The 22,315-nt window shown below is 53.3% G+C and overlaps 3 protein-coding genes across 3 annotated transcripts; all 3 read left to right on the top strand.

Moving 5' to 3' along the window:
• Positions 1–62: 62 nt before the first annotated feature.
• On the top strand, positions 63–8,395 carry VIP1 (inositol hexakisphosphate and diphosphoinositol-pentakisphosphate kinase). Its single transcript, XM_062886790.1, has 3 exons — positions 63–5,455; positions 5,714–8,174; positions 8,244–8,395. Exons 1-2 carry the CDS (start codon positions 615–617, stop codon positions 6,201–6,203), a joined length of 5,331 nt encoding a protein of 1,776 aa, XP_062749944.1. The 5' UTR covers positions 63–614; the 3' UTR covers positions 6,204–8,174; positions 8,244–8,395.
• Positions 8,396–11,859: 3,464 nt separating this feature from the next.
• QC762_123710 (uncharacterized protein) lies at positions 11,860–13,524 on the top strand (the record flags this gene model as incomplete). Its single annotated transcript, XM_062886789.1, has 3 exons — positions 11,860–12,524; positions 12,729–12,881; positions 13,469–13,524. The coding sequence occupies exons 1-3, from the start codon at positions 12,242–12,244 to the stop codon at positions 13,522–13,524; spliced, it is 492 nt and encodes a 163-aa protein (XP_062749943.1). The 5' UTR covers positions 11,860–12,241.
• Positions 13,525–19,403: 5,879 nt separating this feature from the next.
• QC762_123700 (uncharacterized protein) lies at positions 19,404–20,597 on the top strand (the record flags this gene model as incomplete). The annotated part of the gene is made up of 1 exon (XM_062886788.1): positions 19,404–20,597. One exon carries the CDS (start codon positions 19,404–19,406, stop codon positions 20,595–20,597), a length of 1,194 nt encoding a protein of 397 aa, XP_062749942.1.
• Positions 20,598–22,315: the final 1,718 nt, after the last annotated feature.

The raw sequence follows: 22,315 nt of genomic DNA, 5'->3' as shown, positions 1-22,315 counted from the left end.
GCCCTGGTTGGCAGCAGTGCAACCACGATTCGGGAGCCGGGTTGGCCCATCCAGAGAGCCCAGCGAGGCCAGTCGTGGCAGTCTGGCCATCAGCTTTCGTGCCCTTCTCTCGGCCCCTTCCATTCGCATTGGCCATTCGCCATTGAAGAGAATCTACGGATGCCACTGCTTGGCTGGGCCACTACTGCCCCAGACTCTTTCATTTTCACGTGGAACAGACGGCACCCCAGAGCGGAATCGGATTGCGGCAGGGACTGGCACAAAACAAAAGTGTTTGGCGTTCTTGTTTTTCGTTCTGCTTCTGTTTTGTTTCTTCCTATTGCTTGGTAGAAAGTCAGCTCTAGACCGTTTATTGCCACATCTTGTCAGTATCGATTGACCATTCTTGTACCATAAAAATCCCCGTCGTGTCAGTCTTATCTGACTGGTAGCATTTCGGTATCGAGCATTTCCAGACCGTCCACAAACACGTCTCTTTGAGCCTCCCTTCCCCCTGAAGCCTCTCGTTCTTTTGTTCCCTTCCAGGAACCAGCAAGCCGCACACCGAGAGTGCCGTGCCAACCCAAAGGAAGAAGCTCGAACTCGTTCCGGTGCCCGCATTTTCTGTCCTAGCCATGGACACAAACTCTGACAAGTCGAAGCTTGACGAAGCAGGCCTATCATCGGTGGAGTCCACAGAGCCGGTGAACGGATACTTTACACCACAAGAAAAGGGAAAAGAGCAAGGACAGGCAGAGCCAGCTGCAAACTCAACGTCGCCAGCAGTCACACCGGCAGGCGCGCCGCCACCAGCACCAGTTTCGCCGGTGAGAACTAGAACGCACCGAACCAGCTTCCATATGCGCAACCTCTCCTCGTCTTCTCTCGCCAGTCTTACCAACCGCAAGAGCAAGCAGGCCGATCCTGGAACAACTCTCGCGGAGGCCCACGTTGACCGCACGAATCTCTCCATGCCCCCACCTTCCACGGCTATTACTCACCAAGCGTTGAAAGCCCATCTGCCAGCCCAAGGTCATCTTGTCCGTCGAGACTCATCCCATTCCGACGCCTGGAGCGAAGACGCCACCAGCCTCCGCCGTGTCCCAACCAATTCCTCCGAGCAACCTTATTCCCCTCGAGATTTTGCAGATTCTTCTTCGGCAACCGCCATTGAAGAATCCGAGACCCCTCGCCTGTTGCCCAGCACTCAGAGCGAGACAGGCTTGTATCGCCACAACCAACTACCAGAACCCGCCTACCGCAGCGCCCGCTCTTCCTTTTCCGAGGCCGGCGCAAGCGTCAGCAACCGCGTGAGCATTGGGTCGATTTATAGTCTTGCCTCTGCTCGCGGAGTCATCAGCTCAGCTGCTTCTGCCAACGGAAGCGATAACAATAGCATCTCTGGCGTCCCTGGCCATCGGTCAGTGTCTGGCATCATGGCTACCAATAAGGCGGCCCAGCCTGAAGCGACCATGTCGAACGTCACAGTTACCACGGGAAGTCAGGGATCCCATCAGGGTGCCCTTCAGCTTGCTCCTCGGGAGGCGAGAGGTCAAACTGTTGGTGATATAGGGAAGACGACTGGTCAACAATCTCAAGCAAGTGGCGATACGCAGCAGAAAACAGGAACAACCCCTACTCCTCGTCCTCAACCTACTCGATCGCGAAGCCGGGCCAAGCGCAGGTTCAGCGGTAGTACCGCGGCCAGCAGCCACAGCCCTAGCGGAGACCGTGTCGTTTCCCATCATCACCACCGCGGAGAGAAGGAAGAACCTAGGCCCGCTCCCTGGGGCGTCATCGGCGTCTGCGCGCTGGACGTGAAAGCCCGGAGCAAGCCTAGTAGAAATATCTTGAACCGCCTGATTCAGAACCGCGAATTCGACGTCTGTGTATTTGGGGACAAGGTTATTCTTGACGAGTCCATTGAGAACTGGCCCATCTGCGATTACCTGATCTCATTCTACTCGGACGGTTTCCCGCTTGACAAGGCCATCGCGTACGTCAAGGCCAGAAAACCTTTCTGTGTCAACGATGTGCCTATGCAAAAGATTCTTTGGGACAGAAGGCTGTGCTTGAGACTGTTGGATAGAATCAACGTCCCCACTCCCCAAAGAATTGAAGTCAACCGTGATGGCGGCCCCCAACTTCTTACACCTGACGTGTGTAAGCACATCAAGGACATTAGTGGGATCGTCTTCGAGCCCACGGATCCTGACCCGGAGGCCGCCAGAGCAGCTGCTCCCCGCAAGGTTGAGCTGCTGGATGGTGGTGACATCCTGTCCGTTGACGGAACCTTGATCAAGAAGCCATTTGTCGAGAAGCCAACCAGCGGTGAGGACCACAACATCATCATCTATTTCCCTTCTTCCGCAGGCGGCGGCGCAAGGAAGCTTTTCCGGAAGATTGGCAACAAGAGCAGCGAGTATGTCGAGGGACTATCTGTCCCGAGGTGCATCACCCATCCCGAGGAGAGTTTCATCTATGAACGCTTTATGCAAGTTGACAATGCTGAAGATGTAAAAGCTTACACGGTTGGGCCAACATACTGCCACGCAGAGACGAGAAAATCGCCAGTGGTGGACGGCGTGGTGAGGCGTAACACGCACGGAAAAGAGGTCCGGTACGTCACAGGGTTGAGCGCCGAGGAAAAGGAGATCGCCAGCAAGATCAGTACCACGTTTGGTCAGCGCGTTTGCGGTTTCGACTTTTTGCGCGCCGGCGGGAAGAGCTACGTAATCGACGTCAACGGTTGGAGTTTCGTCAAGGATAATGATGATTACTACGATCACTGCGCCAACATTCTCAAGGAGATCTTCATCAAAGAGAAGCTTCGCAAGGAGGGACTCACCCCTCCCATTCCATCGCCTGCGATCTCCGACGTGGACCCTATGGCGGCCAGCATGGCGGTTCGTGCGGCGTACGCGAATAAGGAGAGGGAGTTGGTCGCCCATGTGGCTGCCCAGCAGGCGCAAAGCAGGGCAAGTATGGACAAGCCAGCTGTGGCCAGGGAGGTGCCAGGTGAGGTGGTTAGCAGCCAGACAATCACGATCAAGGGAGACTCGAAATACGGGAGCATACCTGCTAGTCCCTTGGCCAGTCAGTTCTCGTCTTCGGTGGCTGACAGTGTACCTTCTACTGCCCCCTCGACTGTTTCTGCGGCGCCTTCTGTCATGCAGGTTGACACGCCGACAACCGTTACCGCCGTCCAAGATGACCAAGAACCTCCTCCTCCACCGCCCCCCAAACCGAGTTGGAAGCTCAAAGGTGTCGTGTCCGTCATTCGTCACGCGGACCGAACGCCAAAGCAAAAGTACAAGTTCACTTTCCACACTGCGCCGTTCATTGAGCTTCTCAAGGGCCATCAAGAAGAGGTTCTTCTCATCGGCGAGCCTGCCCTTGCCAGTGTCCTCGATGCCGTGGATGTGGCAATGAGGGAGGGTGTTGAAGACCGCAACAAGCTCAAAGCTCTCCGCAACGTGCTCATCAAGAAGGGCAGCTGGGCCGGCACCAAGGTTCAGATTAAACCCATGTTCCGGAAGAAGCCAGAGGACAAGGAGAAGAAGAAGGACAAGAAGAGCGACACTTCGGCTGAAGATGACGGCAAGACTGAGAACAAGAACGAAATCGACACAATGAAGGAGGAGGACCACCCACTCCAGACTGAGACCGAGGGCGAAGGTGACAAGGCCGACGGCGATGCGTACAAGACCCGGAGGTCGCCTAAGCGCCATGATTCTCTGTCAGGCGTCACGATGTCCAAGTTCACCGCCGCGGAAGAAAGCCTCGTTCTCGACAAACTCCAGCTCATTGTCAAATGGGGCGGCGAGCCCACGCACTCTGCTCGCTACCAAGCGCAGGAGCTCGGCGAAAGCATGCGCAGTGACTTGGGTCTCATGAACCGCGAGGTTCTCGATGAGGTTCATGTCTTCAGCTCCTCGGAGCGTCGCGTCGTGACTTCGGCTCAGATCTGGGCGGCCAGCTTCCTCAACAAGAAGGATGTGCCCGAGGATTTCATCACCATTCGTAAGGATCTTTTGGATGATTCCAACGCGGCCAAGGACGAGATGGACAAGGTGAAGAAGAAGCTTAAGGGGCTTCTTCGGAAGGGCAACGAGAGGCCGCCTCAGTTCGCTTGGCCAGACAACATGCCTGAGCCGGCCGAGGTGCAGACGAGGGTGGTGCAGCTGATGAACTTCCACCGCAAGGTCATGCAGCACAACTACGCGAAGCTGTATAGTGGTGCAGTGAACTCGCTGAACGCCATCAACAACCCCTCTTCTGGTGATAAGGGCACCGCCGATGGGAACTCCACCTCTGGTGTGTCAATCTCGTCGCTTGCATCGGTTGGTTCCTTGTCGCAGGCTAATGCGGTGACGGGCATCCAGGCGAGGTGGTGCTGCGGTGAGGATGCGGAGCTGTTCAAAGAGCGCTGGGAGAAACTCTTCGCCGAGTTCTGCGATGGCGAGAAGGTTGATCCGAGCAAGATCTCGGAGCTCTATGATACCATGAAGTTTGATGCCCTCCATAATCGCCAGTTCCTCGAGTGGGTGTTTGCGCCACCAAAGAACATGCTTGAAGATGAGTACAAGACCAATTTTGGAAAAGGTCCGTCGCCAGCGGCATCTTCGTCGTCGTCGTCGTCCAACGGGAAGACGTCAACCGCGTCGGCAACGGCATCCAGCTCTGTGCCGGCGATCGCCAGCGGAAAGGATTCGGAGGATAGTGTTCGAACGACACCTCTGCCAGAGGAGACTAAAACAGAGAGGTCAGCTTCGAGTCTTAGTGAGAAAATTGAGAAGGAGGGCCACAAGGCTGTGAAGCGGATCTTCCGTAGGAGGTCGTTCCTCAACGGCCTGCGACCCTCGAGCAATGTTGACGCTGAGCTTCCAGAGAGGTACTTTCACCTTCACCGCGGCAACAGCCAGACAAAGGCCAAAACCGACGCCCGATTCGAGCCCCTTCGGGAGCTGTACCAGCTGGCCAAGGTTCTCTTCGATTTCATCTGCCCGCAGGAATACGGCATCTCGGACAGCGAGAAGCTTGAGATCGGTCTTCTGACCTCGCTCCCCTTGCTCAAGGAAATCGTCCAGGACCTCGAGGACATGCAGGCGTCCGAGGAGGCCAAGTCGTTCATCTATTTCACAAAGGAATCTCACATTTACACGCTGCTCAACTGCATTCTGGAGGGCGGCCTCGAGACTAAGATCAAGCGGGCCACGATCCCGGAACTGGACTACCTGTCGCAGATCTCCTTTGAACTGTACGAGATGCCGGCCAACCCGCCCATTGACGCCGAGGGCACGCCCGTGTTCAACTACAGCATCAAGATTACCATTAGCCCCGGCTGTCATGTATTCGACCCGCTGGATGTGCAGCTCGACAGCAAGCACTGCATTGGGTGCGCGCCCAGGAGAAGCCTGACGGCTCATGCCGACTGGATGTTTGTTATTGAGACGTTGAGGGCAAAGTTCCATCAGTAAGTTCCTATTTTTTGCTTTCTTTGTCATTCTGTTTGTTGGGCTTTGGATGCTCTTCCTTTGCTCCGCATCTCCCATCCCCCCGTTAGCCCCTTCGCATCATGTCATGCCATGTCGGACCTGTATCAGAGGGCCGGTCGGTCAACCCAAACAGGACCAACCTTTGGTTCCTTGGTTTTGGTGATCTCGTTGGTCACGTTGGGCATATATCAGAGGCTTATATTTGTGGATTTGCTAACGCGTGCTTGTCCATTCAGAGTCAAATTGCCCAAGACCTTTTTGGCAGTCAACCTATCGGATGCCTTTACGTTCCAAGAGAAGCAGCACAACGGTGACGAGAACGTAGCTACTCCTGGTTCAACCGGTGGAGCTGAAGGTGGCGAGAAGGAAGGCCTGGAGATGAAGACGGTTGAACATGCCGCCGCCACCACTACTGGTCCTCTTGATAATACAGCTGAAACCACGGGGGACGCTGCTGCCGCTTCCGAAAGCACCACCATCACCACTGCTGCTACCACTGATGAGGTGGAGACTGCCACGCCGACGAATGAATCTGTCGCTACTGTCGTCGCCACCCCAAAGGCGGGCGAGATCAAGGAAGGACAAGCCGAAGAAGCGGCGGAAGAGGGTGCGGATGCGTCTACACCTGTACCCACACCTGTGGCCGCCGCCGCTGCTAGTAACATGACCGCCACCCTCGAGACAAGCGACCCAAAGCCGGGAGCTGCTGCTGACGACAAGCTGTAAACTACCGCGCCGCACGGGTAGGGGACGGGGCGGGTGGGGAAGAAAGAACAGGATAGGGGGAAGCTTGTTGTCTCGACTGATGTACATCATGATGTGCGTGGGTTGGGGGTGTGGATTGGTCTGGATCGCATCCTCAGCCCACTCGTCTTTTCATCGCGCCCCTGGATCGGAAGTCGTTGCCTGTCAAGTAACCTGTTGTCGTTCAGTGGGCCGGCCCGAATCACCCAACACCGCACAGATTCAGTCACTCGTCATTCTCACACCCCCCTCCACTAGGCAGGCGGTCCCAGCAAAGAGAAAAGTGTCACTTAACGGCCCGGGAGTTATATCTGAAGCGAACTAGACCGGGGTGTGGGTGCACTAGGTTGATCGATCACAAAAGTCACACCAACTTGGCACGCTTTTACTAGGTTCATGCTCTGCGGAACGGATAACGGTGAAGGTGTGTGTGTGTGTGTGTGTGTGTGTGTGTGTGCGTGTGTGTGTGATGTCAACCATGGTGGCTTGCCTTTTTGTCTTGCCTTCTTGTTTTCCTGGTTGAGAGTGGAGATTTTGGTGTATGTAAATACGAAGCAAGTGGAGGATGGTGGTGACGAGTCCCGAAGTTCCGCCTAAAGAGGGCCGTTTAGCGTGTTTTTTCTTTCCTTCCTTTTTTTTTTTTTTTTTTTTCTTGCGCACAAGCATCATCGAAGATCCTTCAGCTTTTCATTGTTGTTAGCCTTGTCAGGGATAAAGTAGTAACAGCTGAGCCTAAGCCGGGGTGGGAAAGGCTTGGGAAACCAGGAGAGCGTTTTTGTCTCGATTAGGCAATCTGGCATTGCCTCTGGGCTCTGGGAATGGAGACGGACGGGTGTATGTGTTGCAAAAAGGATCGGTTGCGTAGGGAACCACACCGGCCGGTGCATTCATGAGATAGGAGGTCAACTGAGTAAGCGGCGTCTTTTTCTCTGCTCGATGTGGACCTCCAATGCAAAGACACACGACAAAGCGTCTTTGGTTGCGTTTGCTTGGACGTCGTGCAAGGGGAGGGTGGTGTTTACTTTTTCGAGGACTATAGGTACGGTCAGGCCGGGAAGGCCGGCCGAGGGTGGAAAAGAGCCAAAGAGAGGAAAGATGAAAAGGCGGCACCCATGGTTCAAGAAACAACGGATCCGGAGGTTTGCTGGTTTGCAACTGGAGGAGTGGATTCAGAGACAACGACCCCAGCCTGCTTGGGAGAGATTGTGCTATCTGGGGGAAGGGCATGGAGGAATTACTGGGAATGGGGTTGGGTTGGGGGGGGGGGGGGGCTATAGAGAAAGAAAGAAAGAAAGAAAGAAAAAAGGGATAAACAGGGTTAGACATGTCGTGTGTTGCTGCTCTTTTGGGTGCTGTGCTGTTAGATCGTGAAACCTGGTGTCATCATTCCCACTTGGGGGGTTCAAAAGACCACGGCCGAGTCCCGGCAAGTCAGACCAGGTCCGCCCGGGTTTACAAGTTCATACCCAGCATTAGCCTTCCCATTCGGTCGAGTGACAACAAAAGATTACAAAATGATCGGTCACAAACTGGAACATCATACGCACAGACATACATCCAACTAAACTTTGTGGCTTTTTGGGCAGAGCTTGGTTCCGGTTTCGCGGGAGCTGTGAGAGGGCGGGACGGGCCAGCGCCAACAATTCCAGCCAGGATTGGCGCGCCTCTGAACGGGAGCTCTCCTGTAGCTTCGTGCCCTGTGCGAGATGGTGTTTCTGAAAGGTTTACGTCTGTTTGTGTGCAAGATGTGTCGAGGTCTGGCAATTGGTGGGAGATGGCGAAAAGCTTTTTCCATATCTTCCCTTTGTGGAATATTCGGCGCACGGAGGTCAGGTCCGAGGCCAAGCGAGTTGTGTTGGGAGGAAGACCACAGAGAGTGCGGTGTACACACACGGTTTTTTTTTTTTGGTTTTTTTTTGGTTTTGGCTATCCAGACGTCGTCGCACATATCATGTACGGTTGCTCTGTGATTCCGGGATTTGATGAGCACGAGCTGAGATTACCTAGCTGACAGCGGCTCAGTCTTTTCACGGCAACCCACGCCGCATCGCCCGGCGAGTGGTGAAGGTTACATCTGACGACCGACCGGTATGTCGGCTCATCGAGCTGCCTGCCCGCTCGAATAGCGTAGTAGCAAAGAACCAGGCCCACCGGTTTCACTTCGGGTGTCCTGCAATCGACATCACAGCTTGTGCGTCAAAGTACTTTGGTCGAGTCGAGGCTGGAATCAGCGGAATAAGAACAGCTCTGCCCGGTGCCATCCATGCGATTTGTCATTCCCGTGCAACATATTTTCCAAGTGAAGCGTGACATGGTCCATGATTAACCGGATCTGATCGGACAAGTGGATGTTCAAAAATCTTGTGTAGGAAGCCAGCTGACGAGGGTGTGGAGAGGAGGGGCAGGAACGGCGAGGGTGTCTTGAACATGATCTGCTCGGGTTTTGTCACAACTTATGCACGCAATCCCACTTCCGTCATTCATCCAGTCTCTGGGGAGTGGGAAGAAGAGAGAACTGTACGGAGTATGGCGGGAAAGACCTCTCGGCAAACGCTGGACTACCATCTGGGCCCGGTCTGGTTAGAGCTGCAGAAAGACGTTGAGATTCTGCAACCTCTTGGCTACTCGGAAGCGAACGCAACCTTGAACCATCGAGTCTATCCCATACCGAGGTAGATGGTAGGGTCGCGTAGATTAACTGGTATCGCTTTCAGCAGTCCCTCCCCCAGCTGGAGATTACCTGATAATGGCTTGATGGGAATGACGATATTCAGAAACGATTCGAGCGTCTCCAAAGTGTCCCCTGATGAAGTGGTGGGTTTGGACAAACGTCAGTGCGCATCCGGTTGCCGGCAACACGATGCGGTTGCGATGCCATGACGCCCCGCAAACATGTGTTTTGTCCATCTATTCTGCTGTTATTTGACCGGTCTGCTTCTCCGAACCATGCTGCGAATGTATTACATGATACCACATGATACCACACGGTAGCTAGCTGAGGTTCGGGGTCGATCGGCTTTTGGTTTCTTCAAAGGTTTATGGTTCACCGAGAGCTTCTGAGGCGTCTGATGTTGCCGGTCTGCGGAGGCTGATTGTAGCTTGAGATCGAGTGATACCCGCTGGATGCAGATCGCCAGAGTGCCCACTCGCATGAAACCAGTTTGTGTGTTGAGCAAACCGACCGTCGACAGATTTCTGCGGCTCAGATATGCTTCCTCATACTGCTTTGTATTATTGGCGGCCTGGAAGGGGAACCGCAGACGAACGAAAGAGCGAAGAAATTGAGCACCAGCGGCCGATACTGTCTCACCGTCCTTGTCCGGTACTCCGTTGTCAGTTTACCATCAGAGACACAGCAGAGTTCCTGCTTAGCGCATCCTGGCCGTGGAGTTTGATATCGTGAAGTTGACCGACGGGCGCATAGACCAAGCTGCTGCATGAGGGTCCCTGGAACTGGTCGCATGTGTCTGAAGTCAGCAGAGCGGCAAGACTGGTGCCAATTGGTCAGACGAGGGCCGCCTTTTGGGCTGCAGCGCGCGGGATGATCTTTCTTGCATGAGGGAAACGCAAGGCCAACGGGAGACCAGGTTCTCGACAGACACCATGTCACCGGCGCGCTTCGATGAAGCCATCACGCCCTGCCATGTGTGTTGTTGTCTGTTGTCTGTTGTCTCGGAGATGAGGGTAGTTCCACGGCGAATCTAGTGAGTGCTCTAGGATTTTGCTGCACGGTGCCATGTGAAGCAACCACAAACCCCGCTGAGGCTTCCAGGTTGGAGGCTAGCTAGCTCGGCACTACTCCGTCGCTCACAGCGCTAGAAGGCCACCAGAAAATTCCTCCCCGGGGGGGCCCTGATCCTGACCCTGACCCTGACCGTCCGGTGGGCCGGCTTCAGGCTGCGCATCACCAAGTCACAGGGCTGTGGAAGCTCGCTGACAGGCTTCCATCAACGTTCAGCATGAAAAGATGGTCTGACACTCCACCAAGTCGGGACTGGTGAAGCATTCACGAAAATCAGCGCTGCATACCGAGATCGCCCCTAGCGTAGAGGCTTGGACAGTTCGTCTGATCTAGCGGACGGCATCAGTCCGTCGAACTGTGGGTAGCCAAGGCAGCTTGCATCCCGATTTCGTGAGGCCGCATACGTCCGGTAGGATATCAAATTTCAGGATCGGATTCCGACTTCCCCGTTCGATTGAATGTCGCTGATGTATCGGATGTTGAGGCTGCGGCGCGAGCAACCCCCCGTCCTCTAAAGGGCGAAAGGGCCAAGATAACCAACCGGGAGACTTTGCGGGGGCCGCTGACACAACATCCGCGGGGTGATGCGATGGCAGGATGGCGGCAAGCGGTGAGCATTCATGTGTTGTGAAACCAATACTTTGACGGCTGCTGTGATGTTGAAAGTCGTAGGTAAGAGGAGAGACGTCACAACGTGGGGTTCGCTCCAGGTTCCCAACGAGCCTCATCAGGCCCTGTCAAACTTCGATACGCGGTGAAAAGCTCGAGATCGACATCATTTCGGTGCCTTGTCTCGTTGTTCTTGAGCATCAACCGGCATCCTTCTCGTTCATGCCCGGGCCACATGTAGCACTGCGCATGCTGATGAAGGAGGGCAGAAACCACATACTATTACCCGTCGTCATCAAGCTCCGGTATCGTATAATCGTCTCCGCCTCAGACTCGTACTCCTTCGGTTTGGAGCCTGTCTTCCCCGACACACATGCAAGGTACCCGCAGGACAGCGTTTGGCGCTCTCTTTCATTTGTCCCACGCGATAGCATGACATAGGTAAGATCGAGTCCCTCAAAGGCTTCAGGTCTACTTCTCGATGCCTCGCATGCAACGAAGCACCAAGCAGCCTAGTGAGGCACGATGGCTGCCCGTTGACAGGTCTCTCCCAAAAACATCATCTCTCTGGATCTCGAGTTGTTTTTTTTATTTTATTGGGAAACCGCAGGCAGGAAACAGGAAGAACCAAGGTTTACGGCTAAACCCTTCGATAGATGAGTCTGATATACCCCTCTAGGTCAGAGCTCGCCAGAAAGAGGTGCGTCTCCTACGGTCGTGCGTGCTAGGGAGCCATAACAGGAAACCCACCCAGTGACAGGGGACATCCTGGTTATCGATTGCCATCTTCTTTTGGCCGTGGCGCTTCTGCGTCCGCAAGACGCCAGGAAGCCGTTGAACGGTGGAGAGTGTTGAGTGTGAGAGAGATTCGCTTGGTACCCTTGGTTGGCTCCGCACCGCCTGTCACGCTCTTGGGTAACATGGGTCCTTCAACCCAGAGGAGCGGCGTGTGTGAGTTGATACCCGCCCTTAGGTGCGATCGCTCTACCACCCACTCTACACACCCCTCGTCGTTGCGAGTGCCAATCACACTGGGTACTGTACACCCATCCACGGACACTCAGATGCCATACTTGCATCGTATCACCCTGTTCCCTGTCATTGCCTGCCCATCAGCAGTTTTTTCTGCCCATCTACTATCCATCATGTCCGGCTCGGTTGGCAAGGTCCTGCTGCCGCGGTCCACTTACACGTCAAAGCAGCCCCCCCGCGAACCAGTCTAGGGTTTCCCCCAAAACTAGGTAGGTAGGTAGAGAGATCACAGACCACGTCAGGGTAGGGGGTGTAGTAGAGTCGACCGAGAAAATCTGTCGAACGTATGTCTCTTAGTCTCCTTACGAACAGGGACGACATTTCCGTAGCCCACTCGCTCTCATCCTGAATCTCTCCCCCCCCCCCTTCCCCCTTCCCCCCTCCCCTCTCCCATCCATGCTGATTTCCCCCTTGCTCGGCAACCGGAAAGGCTCTTTTCATGCCGTTGGAGCTTTGCGAATGACTGGACCCGTCCCGAGCTGCCCTTTGGCTCGCCGTTAGGGAACCAAACCGTCCAGGAAATCGTATCCGACTAGAGAGAGTCGTCAATCAACACTGGGCCTCCACTTTGGTCCTCTGCGCAACAACACAAAAGGCCGGTTCCCCCGTTTACATCCGCACCTCGACCACACAGTACATGCTCTACAGCTCAGAATCCTGCCACACATTGCGTCCGTTTGACAAGCAAACAGCACTCGACCACCACTTGACCTGTACCTTTGTCACCATTACGCCTTGTGTCTCGAATTACATTACTTTGATCTCACTTCTATATAATAAGTCTGAGCCTTCAAGCCATCGCTCCTCGACTTCAAGACTCATTCACGACACCAGTGACAGCATCCACCAAGAGCCATCGCCCACAGGGAAATTGTCCAACAACACAACCAGCAGTATCCCCTGCTCTTTGCTCGCTATTGGTGAGTTGTGGTTGCCTTGACGCAATCCGCTGGGGATCCTCTCAGCGGCGTCGCCCGAGGTTTGACACTAACACGCGCCAGATCTTAGCTTTTTTCCTAATCCAGCACCACGCGCAGGAGCTCTCGCAATCTCGGCCACCCCCCCTTTTTTTCGACCTCGGCCCGCAAGCGACGTCTACATCAAAGTTGAGAACAGAAAAACAGACACCGGCAAGATGGCGCTCTCTACACACTGCGTCCACGTATTCCAGATGATCAAGGCGGATAACACTCTGATCGAATGGACGTGCCATTTGTGCCACTCGGGACCCCACTGGTGGATCTATGAATGCCGGTACTGCAAGATCCACACGTGTCGTGCCTGCATGGATGGGGCCTAGGAAGGGCCCCTTGTGCCTGGCACCAGGTTGAGCGGCACCCTGGATCTTGGTTGCGTATCTGTATGGCGTATTAGTGCGCGCGCGCGCCTCTGTGTGTTTGTGTGTGTGTGTGTGAGGGAGAGAGGAGGGGAGGGGAGGGGTTTGGAGATGGGTCGTCGTGGTTGGCTTCACGTCGTCCAAGTACAGGTGAGTTGCAGCAACAGAACCAGAGTGCTACCCTTGAGCCTGCGCTCAGACGCACCATTATTACCGTCCAGTGACGTGCCTTCCCGCCTCTCGCCTGAGAGAGAACCGGCAGGCAGGGCGGTGAACACCAAGCCGGCCAGAAGTGGCCGAGGGTTTTCTTTCTGTGCTTCCCAGAGAGCATGAAAGCCGAGGTGGAGGGGGTGGGTGACGACACTGCGCTTTCCAGCGAGTCGCAGTCGGCCCAATCCTTTTGCTTGCGGCAAAACCCAGTGCTTTGTTCGGTTGGGCCCAATTGCCCTTGTCGTTTGCCGACAACGGAATCTCAAGAAGCCGTTTGGAGCTAACTGAGGAGTGAACAGTGACAGAGACTTCCCCTAGAATCAGCCCGGGAAGCAGACGAAAACCAGCCACAGACAAGCGGAAGAATTCGGTAGTTGGCAGGGACCGACATGCATCACGAAGGATGTGTCTCCCTCCAGAATGGGAGTTGTCCTCCGAAAGCCCTCGACAAGATCGTACATTTGCGAAACCGCCGTCATTTTTCCGTCTCGAGACATCTGGTACCTTGTCGCGGCCTGGACATGACCGTTACAACCGACGACCGTTCGATCGTGCAACAGTGGGAACCCGCGATGTCCTGCAGGGTCCCGGGTTGACTTTTTCTGGGGGGTCTTGTCGCAAGAGCGGGCTGAGTGTGGATCCCATCCGTTGTCGCGGATTCACCAGGGTTATTTGGCCCGCAGCGATAACCCTGGTAGCCCTGTCACCAACAACCCTTCCTACCTCCTTCGAACACCGAACCACGACCTTCCTCACACCACATGCCGTACCACACAAACTACTACTCACCAAGACCATTCTGCCTCTCGACTTCGGCCATATCAACCAATTTGGCATCTTGCTTCAGCCTTTTCTTTTCTTTTTCTTTTCTTCTCTTCTCTTCTGACAAGCTACATTTTTTCTCTCCTATTCTTATGATGTAATACCCTGCAGGGAACGGCAGGACCACGTTCGCTCGCTTAGGTATTTCACTCGGCTTTTTTCTCTGTGCTATTCACTTTTTAAGGAGTTTCTTCCGGTCAGGCAAGGGAGAGAAGGGCGGGGAGGGGGGACACCGCCCCAAAACAAGAAAGAGACGGGACAGGTACAAACGGACGGGATATCAAACGGGGGGAGGGGAAAGCTTTCATGGATAGTTTTCTTTTTCTTCTTCCTTTTTCCCTTTTTTGAAAGGCGTTTTTCACAAAATTTAGACTGGGAACTATTAGACGGGTTTGGGTGGGGAAATACTGGTACGGAAAAGAAAGAATTAGGGAGATGGGAATTATACTACACAGTATGAGAAGGGGGAAATGCTTCTTTCGGGGGAATACATGAGGATATAACGGGCGAAAAGGTTTTCTTTTTTACTCAAACCCATGGATTCATGGTCTTTTGTTTGTCACGTATTTCAGAAATTCCACGTTCGACAGCGCGCCGTTTTCTTTCTTTGTGTCTTTGGGTCGGCATCTTTCCATGAGAAAGGAAATCCAAAAAGTTACGCATATATACAAACGGTTCATCTCCATCTGAGGGCCGAAACCTGTCTTTGAGATGATATCATTGTCCCCTCACCTGTTCGTAAACTTGCCATCGTGATCAAGACCTCCACTCTGTCTCTTCCTTCTTGACCGCCTCTGGATGAGGGGTTTTGGCGTATGGGACACTGATTGACAGGTCACACAAACTCAGCTCGGCTCGATCTCAGACAACAAAAGAAGTCTCGAGCTGGACGGAGAATTTCCGAGACAATCTTGAACAACGCAAGAAAGTAAAACCCAAGTGACAGGTCACGCAAAATACATACACACTACCCGAGATACGGAGAACAAAAACACCTTACCTTGTGCAAAAAATAAAAACAAAGTTGTGTCTTGTAGGTCATGTGCCACCACCAGCAAAACCGGCAATGATAACTAATACAAGCGAAGTATCCTCGGCCCGCTGGTGCATGTATTGTTTTACAAAAGAAAAACAAAAAAAAAAAAACAAAACAAAAAAAAAAAAAAAGGGCGGGATTTTTTCCCCTCAAATCTTTTTGTGGTTACGGACGGGTAGAGTTGCCCTATTTCCCCTTTTCCCCCTCCCCTTCTTCCCGTTTACGGCATAAGGTGTGTGACTGTGATTTGTAGGTTTGTGGACCATGCCCTGTCTGGTGATGGTAGATGCGTGGTCTCTAAAGGCTCCCATCAAGTCACATGGATGATGAAGACAACACAGGCAGGTGTTCAAAAAGGTCGGGTGCTGTGTGCAACAAAGCATGTGCTAGGAAAGACTCCGAAAATCGGGGTTGGCAGGGACCATCTGTTATCCATCATGCTGAGTCTGTTTTCTTCTTTGGCAGTGCCGGTCCGGTTCCCAGACGGATGTGAGATGCGGGTGGAAAGGGGAGAATGCCAAATAAAAGACGGCGGGAACTCTTTCCATACTTTCCCCCCCGCCTGCCCTCCGGCTGGGGGAGCCTCCTTGGGGTTTGTGGCTTTCTCGGCACAAATAGCCAGACTCTCACGACACAAGGAACACAAAACTTTATACAAATATGTGCCGAGCTTTCAAAAGTCCCGGCGGGAAGAGAGCGCTTGCTGTCGGCTTGTTATTAAGCTCTTTAGTGTTTTGTGTAACTGTGCGACGCTCGACGGTGCTTGTGTTCGAACGGGTGAGGGAGCGCTCGCGCCCAGCTTCTTCTGAGTGATTCAAGTACACGACCGTTTATCCGAGCGAACCAGCTTCCTAAAGGTGTCGTGTCACCTCGCGGAGGTACGGGATGTGGGAACGTTGATGGTAGGTGCGTGAGAGGTGATTTACGGGCATCAAACAAGGCTCAAGGATTCTCAAGATTATGGTCCGCTCGGCCTTTGTTCCACAGGAGGCCTGAAAAGTGTGATGGATTTTTTTTTTTCCTTGGTCGGTTGTGAAAAGAGCTACTAAACGAGGGCCGGGTCAGGAAGGAGGGAGGTGTACGAACGATCCGAATATCGGTTGTTCGTTCTTTTCTGGTGCTGGGAGGAGTGCGCGCCCCCCAACCTTTCCCGCCATCCGAATCAAGCAACTTGGGATGAACGGGGCTTTGGCACCAGGATACATGGTTAAGATGCATGCGTAACTTTGCTTGTTCCTGGGTCCAGAGAGCTCGGAAGGCTGTCAAGTTCTGCGCTCCAATCACCCCACAGGTAACCGAGGGAAGGTCGGCGAAAAAGAAAGATCGATGTGTGTCCAATGACAAGAAGTGGCTTGCGTCCAAGAGGTCTTCTCACCGCTTCAGTCAGGTGAAAGAGCATAAGAAGTTTGTTCACAAGGACGTGATATCGTGGCATATGAGCTCATGGTACACTATTAAGCCGGAAGGTATTTTGACCGGCCCTGTCAAACCACAAGCCCCTCGGTTCTGTATTCAATCATGGGGTCTTCAACTTCGGCAGTTGTTCTCGATAACTGTGTGCGGGCCGTTGAATCCATCCAAGCGATCATTCAGACATCGATCTCCCGCAACGCTAGCCTTCGGCGGCTTTTAGTCTGAGCTGGAGACCATCTGAAACTACACTAGCAGGGCGGCATGTGACAAGCCAAGCTGTTAGCGTCCATGTATAACAACACAGCGGCGCCGGCACCACCATCAAAAATGCAGATCAAGTGCAGGAGCTAACCCCGATCCTCCCGGACCTGCCGCGCCGTGCCCGAGCCGATTGGTCCTCCGGATGGTGCCCATCGATTGGCAAGAGACACCGGAGGAAGTTCCGCAGAGCCAAGTGTCCCTTCGCTTCACCGTCCCATGTGATTAGACCTTTCGTGCGTTTGATGAATGTCGACGGCACTCTGACGGTGTGATGACTGCCTAGTGACCCTCGACAACGCAGTGCCCGGGTGCCCAGGAAGACCTGCGCCTGAAATCTCGGTCCTTCATGCTTGTTATCAGGAAGCCTGCGTGGCCAGGTCACCCCAAGACCAACAGGGGTGGGTGGCCGACGCCGGTGACCTTAAACTCGAGCAAATTCAGACGGTTATTATTATGCTGTCCAAGTTCGAGTTCGTGGGGGTATCTCGGGCATATCCGCCCCAAGACTTGATGGGTTACTGGTTCTGGCAATATCCTCGTCGAACTTCAATAATGTGAAGACCAGGGCAGCTTTGACATCCCTGACCCACCAAGGCACATGTTGCATTAGCGAGCTGCTCTGTCAAGGCGCCATTGCCCTGTCTGGGATGCAGATAGCTCATGTATGGCTGAGAATATACATATACATAAAGCGGCGGGATATCGCACATGGTCCGCTGCGGCTCGCGGGGTCACTGCTGGTCATGCGGCTGTGAAGAGATGTCGTCGGCCCTGCTTATCTGTCAACATATCACCATGCACTTGGTGATGTGATACGCTCACCGCATATTGCGAGAAATATCGGATGAACCAACGGAGGCTGCCCGAAAATGAATGAGGGACCCAAAGTCCACAGAGGTGCTCACGCCCATGACAAACGCCTGTTTGGCATCAATGTGCTGAGTGGGCTAGTGTGTCCAGAAATCAGATTCTCTATCGCAGGACCGATGCCTCGTTCTGATTCGTGCTGCCTGCGTTCCATTGGCATAATCAGGTCTTGGAGATACAATCGGGGAGGTCAGCCATAAGTGTTCAAGAATATCCAGATAATCTCTGTAGGCTAAAGGAAAGAGGTTGATTTCATTTCTGTGGGAAGCCTTCTACTCACTGTGCCTTTGGGGAATTGGGGATACTGCGGGGTAAGCAGGCGTGGGGTAGCTCGGCTTTCCGCAAGAGCTATCGAGCTTTTGGAGAATGATATCAGACAAGGAAACAGATATTTATCTTTACACTTTTTATTCAGTGCTAGCTTTTTGATGTCACTGACTTCTTCTACGGATTGATAAAACTTGGGACATTCGACAAGCTAAGAATCCATTGTTCGGCAGTCGCTCAGCCCTACCAGGGGTTCCCCGCAAAATACCCCACATTAAACCGGCAAGACCCGCGCTGCCGTCATGGAGAACAGGGAAGACCTGACATCCGGCGACTTCATTCCTTTGAACACAATCCTTTCAGAACTGGCAAGATGACTTCATCACTCCTGCTGCGGCGGCACGACATGTTTGTCCACCTACCTTCAAGAATCTCGAACTTCCAACCCCTAGTTGTACCTACCAACCAGTTGCCCTGAACGCTGACAGATCAGGTAAGTAATGATGACGACAAAGACGACAATCTCTTCATCGACGAAGACACAACTCCGGTTCTCATCATGTTCGGAGCTCCGCCAATGCCTTTCCCTGCCCGCGCGGTATGCCGTACTCTCTGTTTGGTCGTACAGCCCGGCGTCTCTGGTGGCAAGGCCGAATAGAATCTGCCAATAAGTTTTAAGAACCGCAAGGCTATCTCGATATTTGATTCATCAAGGATACCGCTCCCCGGATCTACACATGTTTTGTCACGTCCGAAGAAGAGTACCAAGACATCTTGGGTTTGAGGCTCACGTGGAGTGGCTGTTTTGTACCGCCATTGCACAACCAAGCCTCGTGCTGCTGATAGGATGCGGCAAGGAGACCAGCTGCCGAATGAGTGATGTGTGTTCAACAACAGCGCCGCTGACATGCATCTTCTGACGACAAGCCGGCACGGGTATCTGTCTGCTAGATCATCTTGGATCAGTTGTGCCCGCTTGTTGGTGATGCTTCATCATATGTTTGCTAATGTTCTCTAGAACCACAACAGCTCGTACACCTGAACCCACTCGGTCGTCTTCCTATCACTACTTTGCATACTGCGGCCGCATGGGTGACGGCCGCCGGCGCTCTTGAGAAGCGAGCGCTTGACACATCCGCTTCGCATATCTTCGCACTCACGTGCATTCCTCATGCGCAACCGTGCCTGGAAACGGCCCAGTCATTGTTCATCTGTCACTGCCGCTTCTACATGGTATGGCCTTGCCGCCGGATGCCGCACAGGGACGCGCTAGCCTGTTGGAACAGACCACATACCTATGCTTTCCACTGCATCTTCCTGTTTCGGATGATCAAGAACGCCCGAAGATGCGTGCTGAAGTTGGACAACATGTTGGCAGGTAGCATGGCCCAGGATTCCCAAACGGGGAGATGCAACCCTCGCGATCACAGGGTCTTCCGTCTTCGATCAAACTTCGAGCTTCTGGTACATCATTTCACAACTTTGGCTACCGTGGCGAGTATATATTTTCTTGCATACCCTCCCCTTGACAAACGACTCAGAAACTAGATCACCATTACTGGATTTACTTGTTTAACAGCTATCGACATGGTTTCCACCACATGGGGCGGATTGGCTGCTCGAGCTCTCTTTTATATGTCTATTCACCGGCTCGGCCACGCTGCAACTGACGCGCCCTACGCCGAAAATGCTGAACTCGCAGCCAAGGTTCTTCAAGACTGGTTTAAACCGCAAACGGGGGGGTGGAGCACAGGGGGTTGGTGGCAGAACGCAAACATTCTTACAGTTTTGACAGACTGGGCTCTGCTTGAGGGTCCAAATCAGCATGTCAATGTTACCGATATTGCTGCCACTACGTTTGTGAATGCTCAGAAGGAGAACGTGCAAATCGGAAAACGACACAGAGCAGGCGAGCGGATGGCCTCATCAAGAAAGCACAAGCGGACGACGGAGAGCGGTTACCCTAAGTTTATCAACACATTTTACGATGACGAGGGGTGGTGGGCATTGGCTTGGATCAGATCGTACGACCTAACGAAGAAGATCGAATACCTCAGTATGGCGGAAAGCATTTTTGATGATATGAGAACCGGCGCCGACAACGTCTGTGGCGGCGGTATCTTGTGGAACAAGACGATGAGGTACAAGGCCGCCATCGCCAACGAGCTCTACCTTACCGTGGCTGCCAGTCTCGCCAACCGGGTGCAGGGTTCCAAAGACCATTACCTTCAGATCGCAAGAGAACAGTGGGTATGGTTTAAGAAGAGTGGGTTGATCAACAAGGATAACCTGATCAACGACGGCCTCAACAGCACCACCTGCCTCAACAACAACGAGACTACCTGGTCCTACAATCAGGGGGTCATCCTGGGTGGTCTGGTCGAGCTCAGCAAAGCCGCGGGCAACGACTCGTATCTCTCGCCAGCGGTCGACATTGCCGAAGCGGCCATCGCCAGTCTACAAGATGAAGACGGCATCCTTCATGAAGCCGACCACTGCGACATGCGAGCGGACTGTGGTGAGGATGGGCCGCAGTTCAAGGGTATCTTTATTCGGAACCTGCACTACCTATACAAGGCTGTTCCCAATGAGAAATTCGCGATGACAATCAAGAAGAACGCGGATTCGATCTGGGCCAAGGGCCGGGACCCAAGGACAAATCGATTAGGGCTATCTTGGGTGGGCAAGCCGGAAGCGGGGATTGGCCCGACGGCGAAAACACACAGCAGCGGGATGGACGCGTTGGTTGCGGCGATGGGTGCGATTGCTGGAAGCAAGTAGGAGTTGACTCCGCCGGCTGGGGATAGCAAGGAGGAGGGTAACAGAGGAGTTCGGAGTTGGCACCGAGGTTGGAAATGGACCGGCGGCTGGACTTTAGCCTCAGCGATGGTTACTTGGTATGGTTACCCACAGCTTTAAGGGCATTTTTGATATTTCGGGGCAGCAGTAGGGCAAAGGGCTTGAGATGCTACTGGAAGTTGTTCTGTTCTTCGTGCCTGGCATCTGCCATGCCATTTTGGTTCTCTCTTTCGGGTATTGATAGCTTGACTATCAAAACAGCGGTCTTTCAACAGGGAGCTTTTATTTATAACTGAATTAAAACCCCCTACTGGGAATTCCTCTCCAAGCTTGAGTTGAGGTGTGAGAGCAGACGGCTCATTAAAAGATCCATCCCAGACTCAGTGTAGAACGGCACCTGAATCAGCCGAGAAGGAGGTCTCGTGTTGGTATCACAGTCAGCCATATCTCAAGCCAAGTCATACGGAGATTCCAGGAGTTAACTCCCATATATCCCAAGTGTCGTTGTTCCACGGTACTAAGTCTTTCTGTTTTCTCATATTTGTCTTTCACAACAGTTGACCAATGGAAGTCCACGGTCAACCACACAACCAACGGGCAGCCTAGGTAGGTACCTGATCATACCACAAAGCCTGCCTTGTAATTCTTTTTGGAAGATAATGGTGTTGCAGAGAGCCATTGACATCTTCTACCAACAAAAGACAGGCATAGGCAGTGCCAGCAAACAACTAGGAGTCGGGCTCAACCGCTCGAAAGGGAACACGAATGCTTTCTACAGTATTCGAACATGCGTCAGGCAGTTTTTTCCGTCAGATTTGCTTTTACTTTATACGTGAGCCCTCTTCCTACCAACATGGATGGCTTATCAGAGTTGTCAGAGACTTCCGAAAGTCAATGTTTGAAAAGCGTGCGAAAATTGAAACCCCTGTGGCGGAGTTAGAAAAGGTTCGTGGACAACAGAAGGCAAGATATCAGCATAAAGTGCGTGCTTGTCGGAAAGTGAACTTTTATATCATGCTTAGCCGTGCTCGAGCTCAAATCACCCATCTCAACACCACCTGCTGCTACTCTGCCCAGAAGGACAAATGGAAGGGTTCTTATTCCGGCTACCCAACACGTGGGTCAGGGTCTCTGTCAGACCAACTTTGATGACTTTGGTCAACCGACAAAGCATTGACCATGAAGCTATTACACCATGTTCCTTCCTCTTCTGAGTGAGCGTCCGAGTCATACCTTAACCCACCCTTGTTTTACAGACACGAGAAAAGCATGCCTCCACTCACCCGGTGTGCCACAAGAAGGTTCACCAATGTTGACAGACCTGACCTCACCCCCGTTACTCACCGAGACCAAACACCTCTCTGACTTTTGTATTCGGTCCTTTCTTTCCCTCACTTTTCCACCCAACGTTCAACCCCAACCGCTTCCCCCCCCCCCTCTCCCCCCGTCCCTTGAAACACACGTACCTCCAAACACAAAACGAAAACATGGCTAGGTAGATTCCCATTCTCACATAATTCCCCCCTCCTCGGCCAAAGCCGATAGGGCTTCCCTCCCTCCCTCCCCCACGCACGCACCCACGCACGCACGCCGCACCCGCCGCCGCCGCATCCGCCCTGCCGGCCCAACAACATGCACACGTGGTCAATCGAACCCTTCTAGAAATGGAAGGACAAGAAAAGAACAAAGCCTCTCTCTGT

Source organism: Podospora pseudocomata (assembly GCF_035222375.1).
Source record: "Podospora pseudocomata strain CBS 415.72m chromosome 1 map unlocalized CBS415.72m_1, whole genome shotgun sequence".
In the NCBI taxonomy this organism is placed as follows: Eukaryota; Fungi; Ascomycota; class Sordariomycetes; order Sordariales; family Podosporaceae; genus Podospora; species Podospora pseudocomata.
This window is presented reverse-complemented; position numbering and strand designations above follow the sequence as displayed.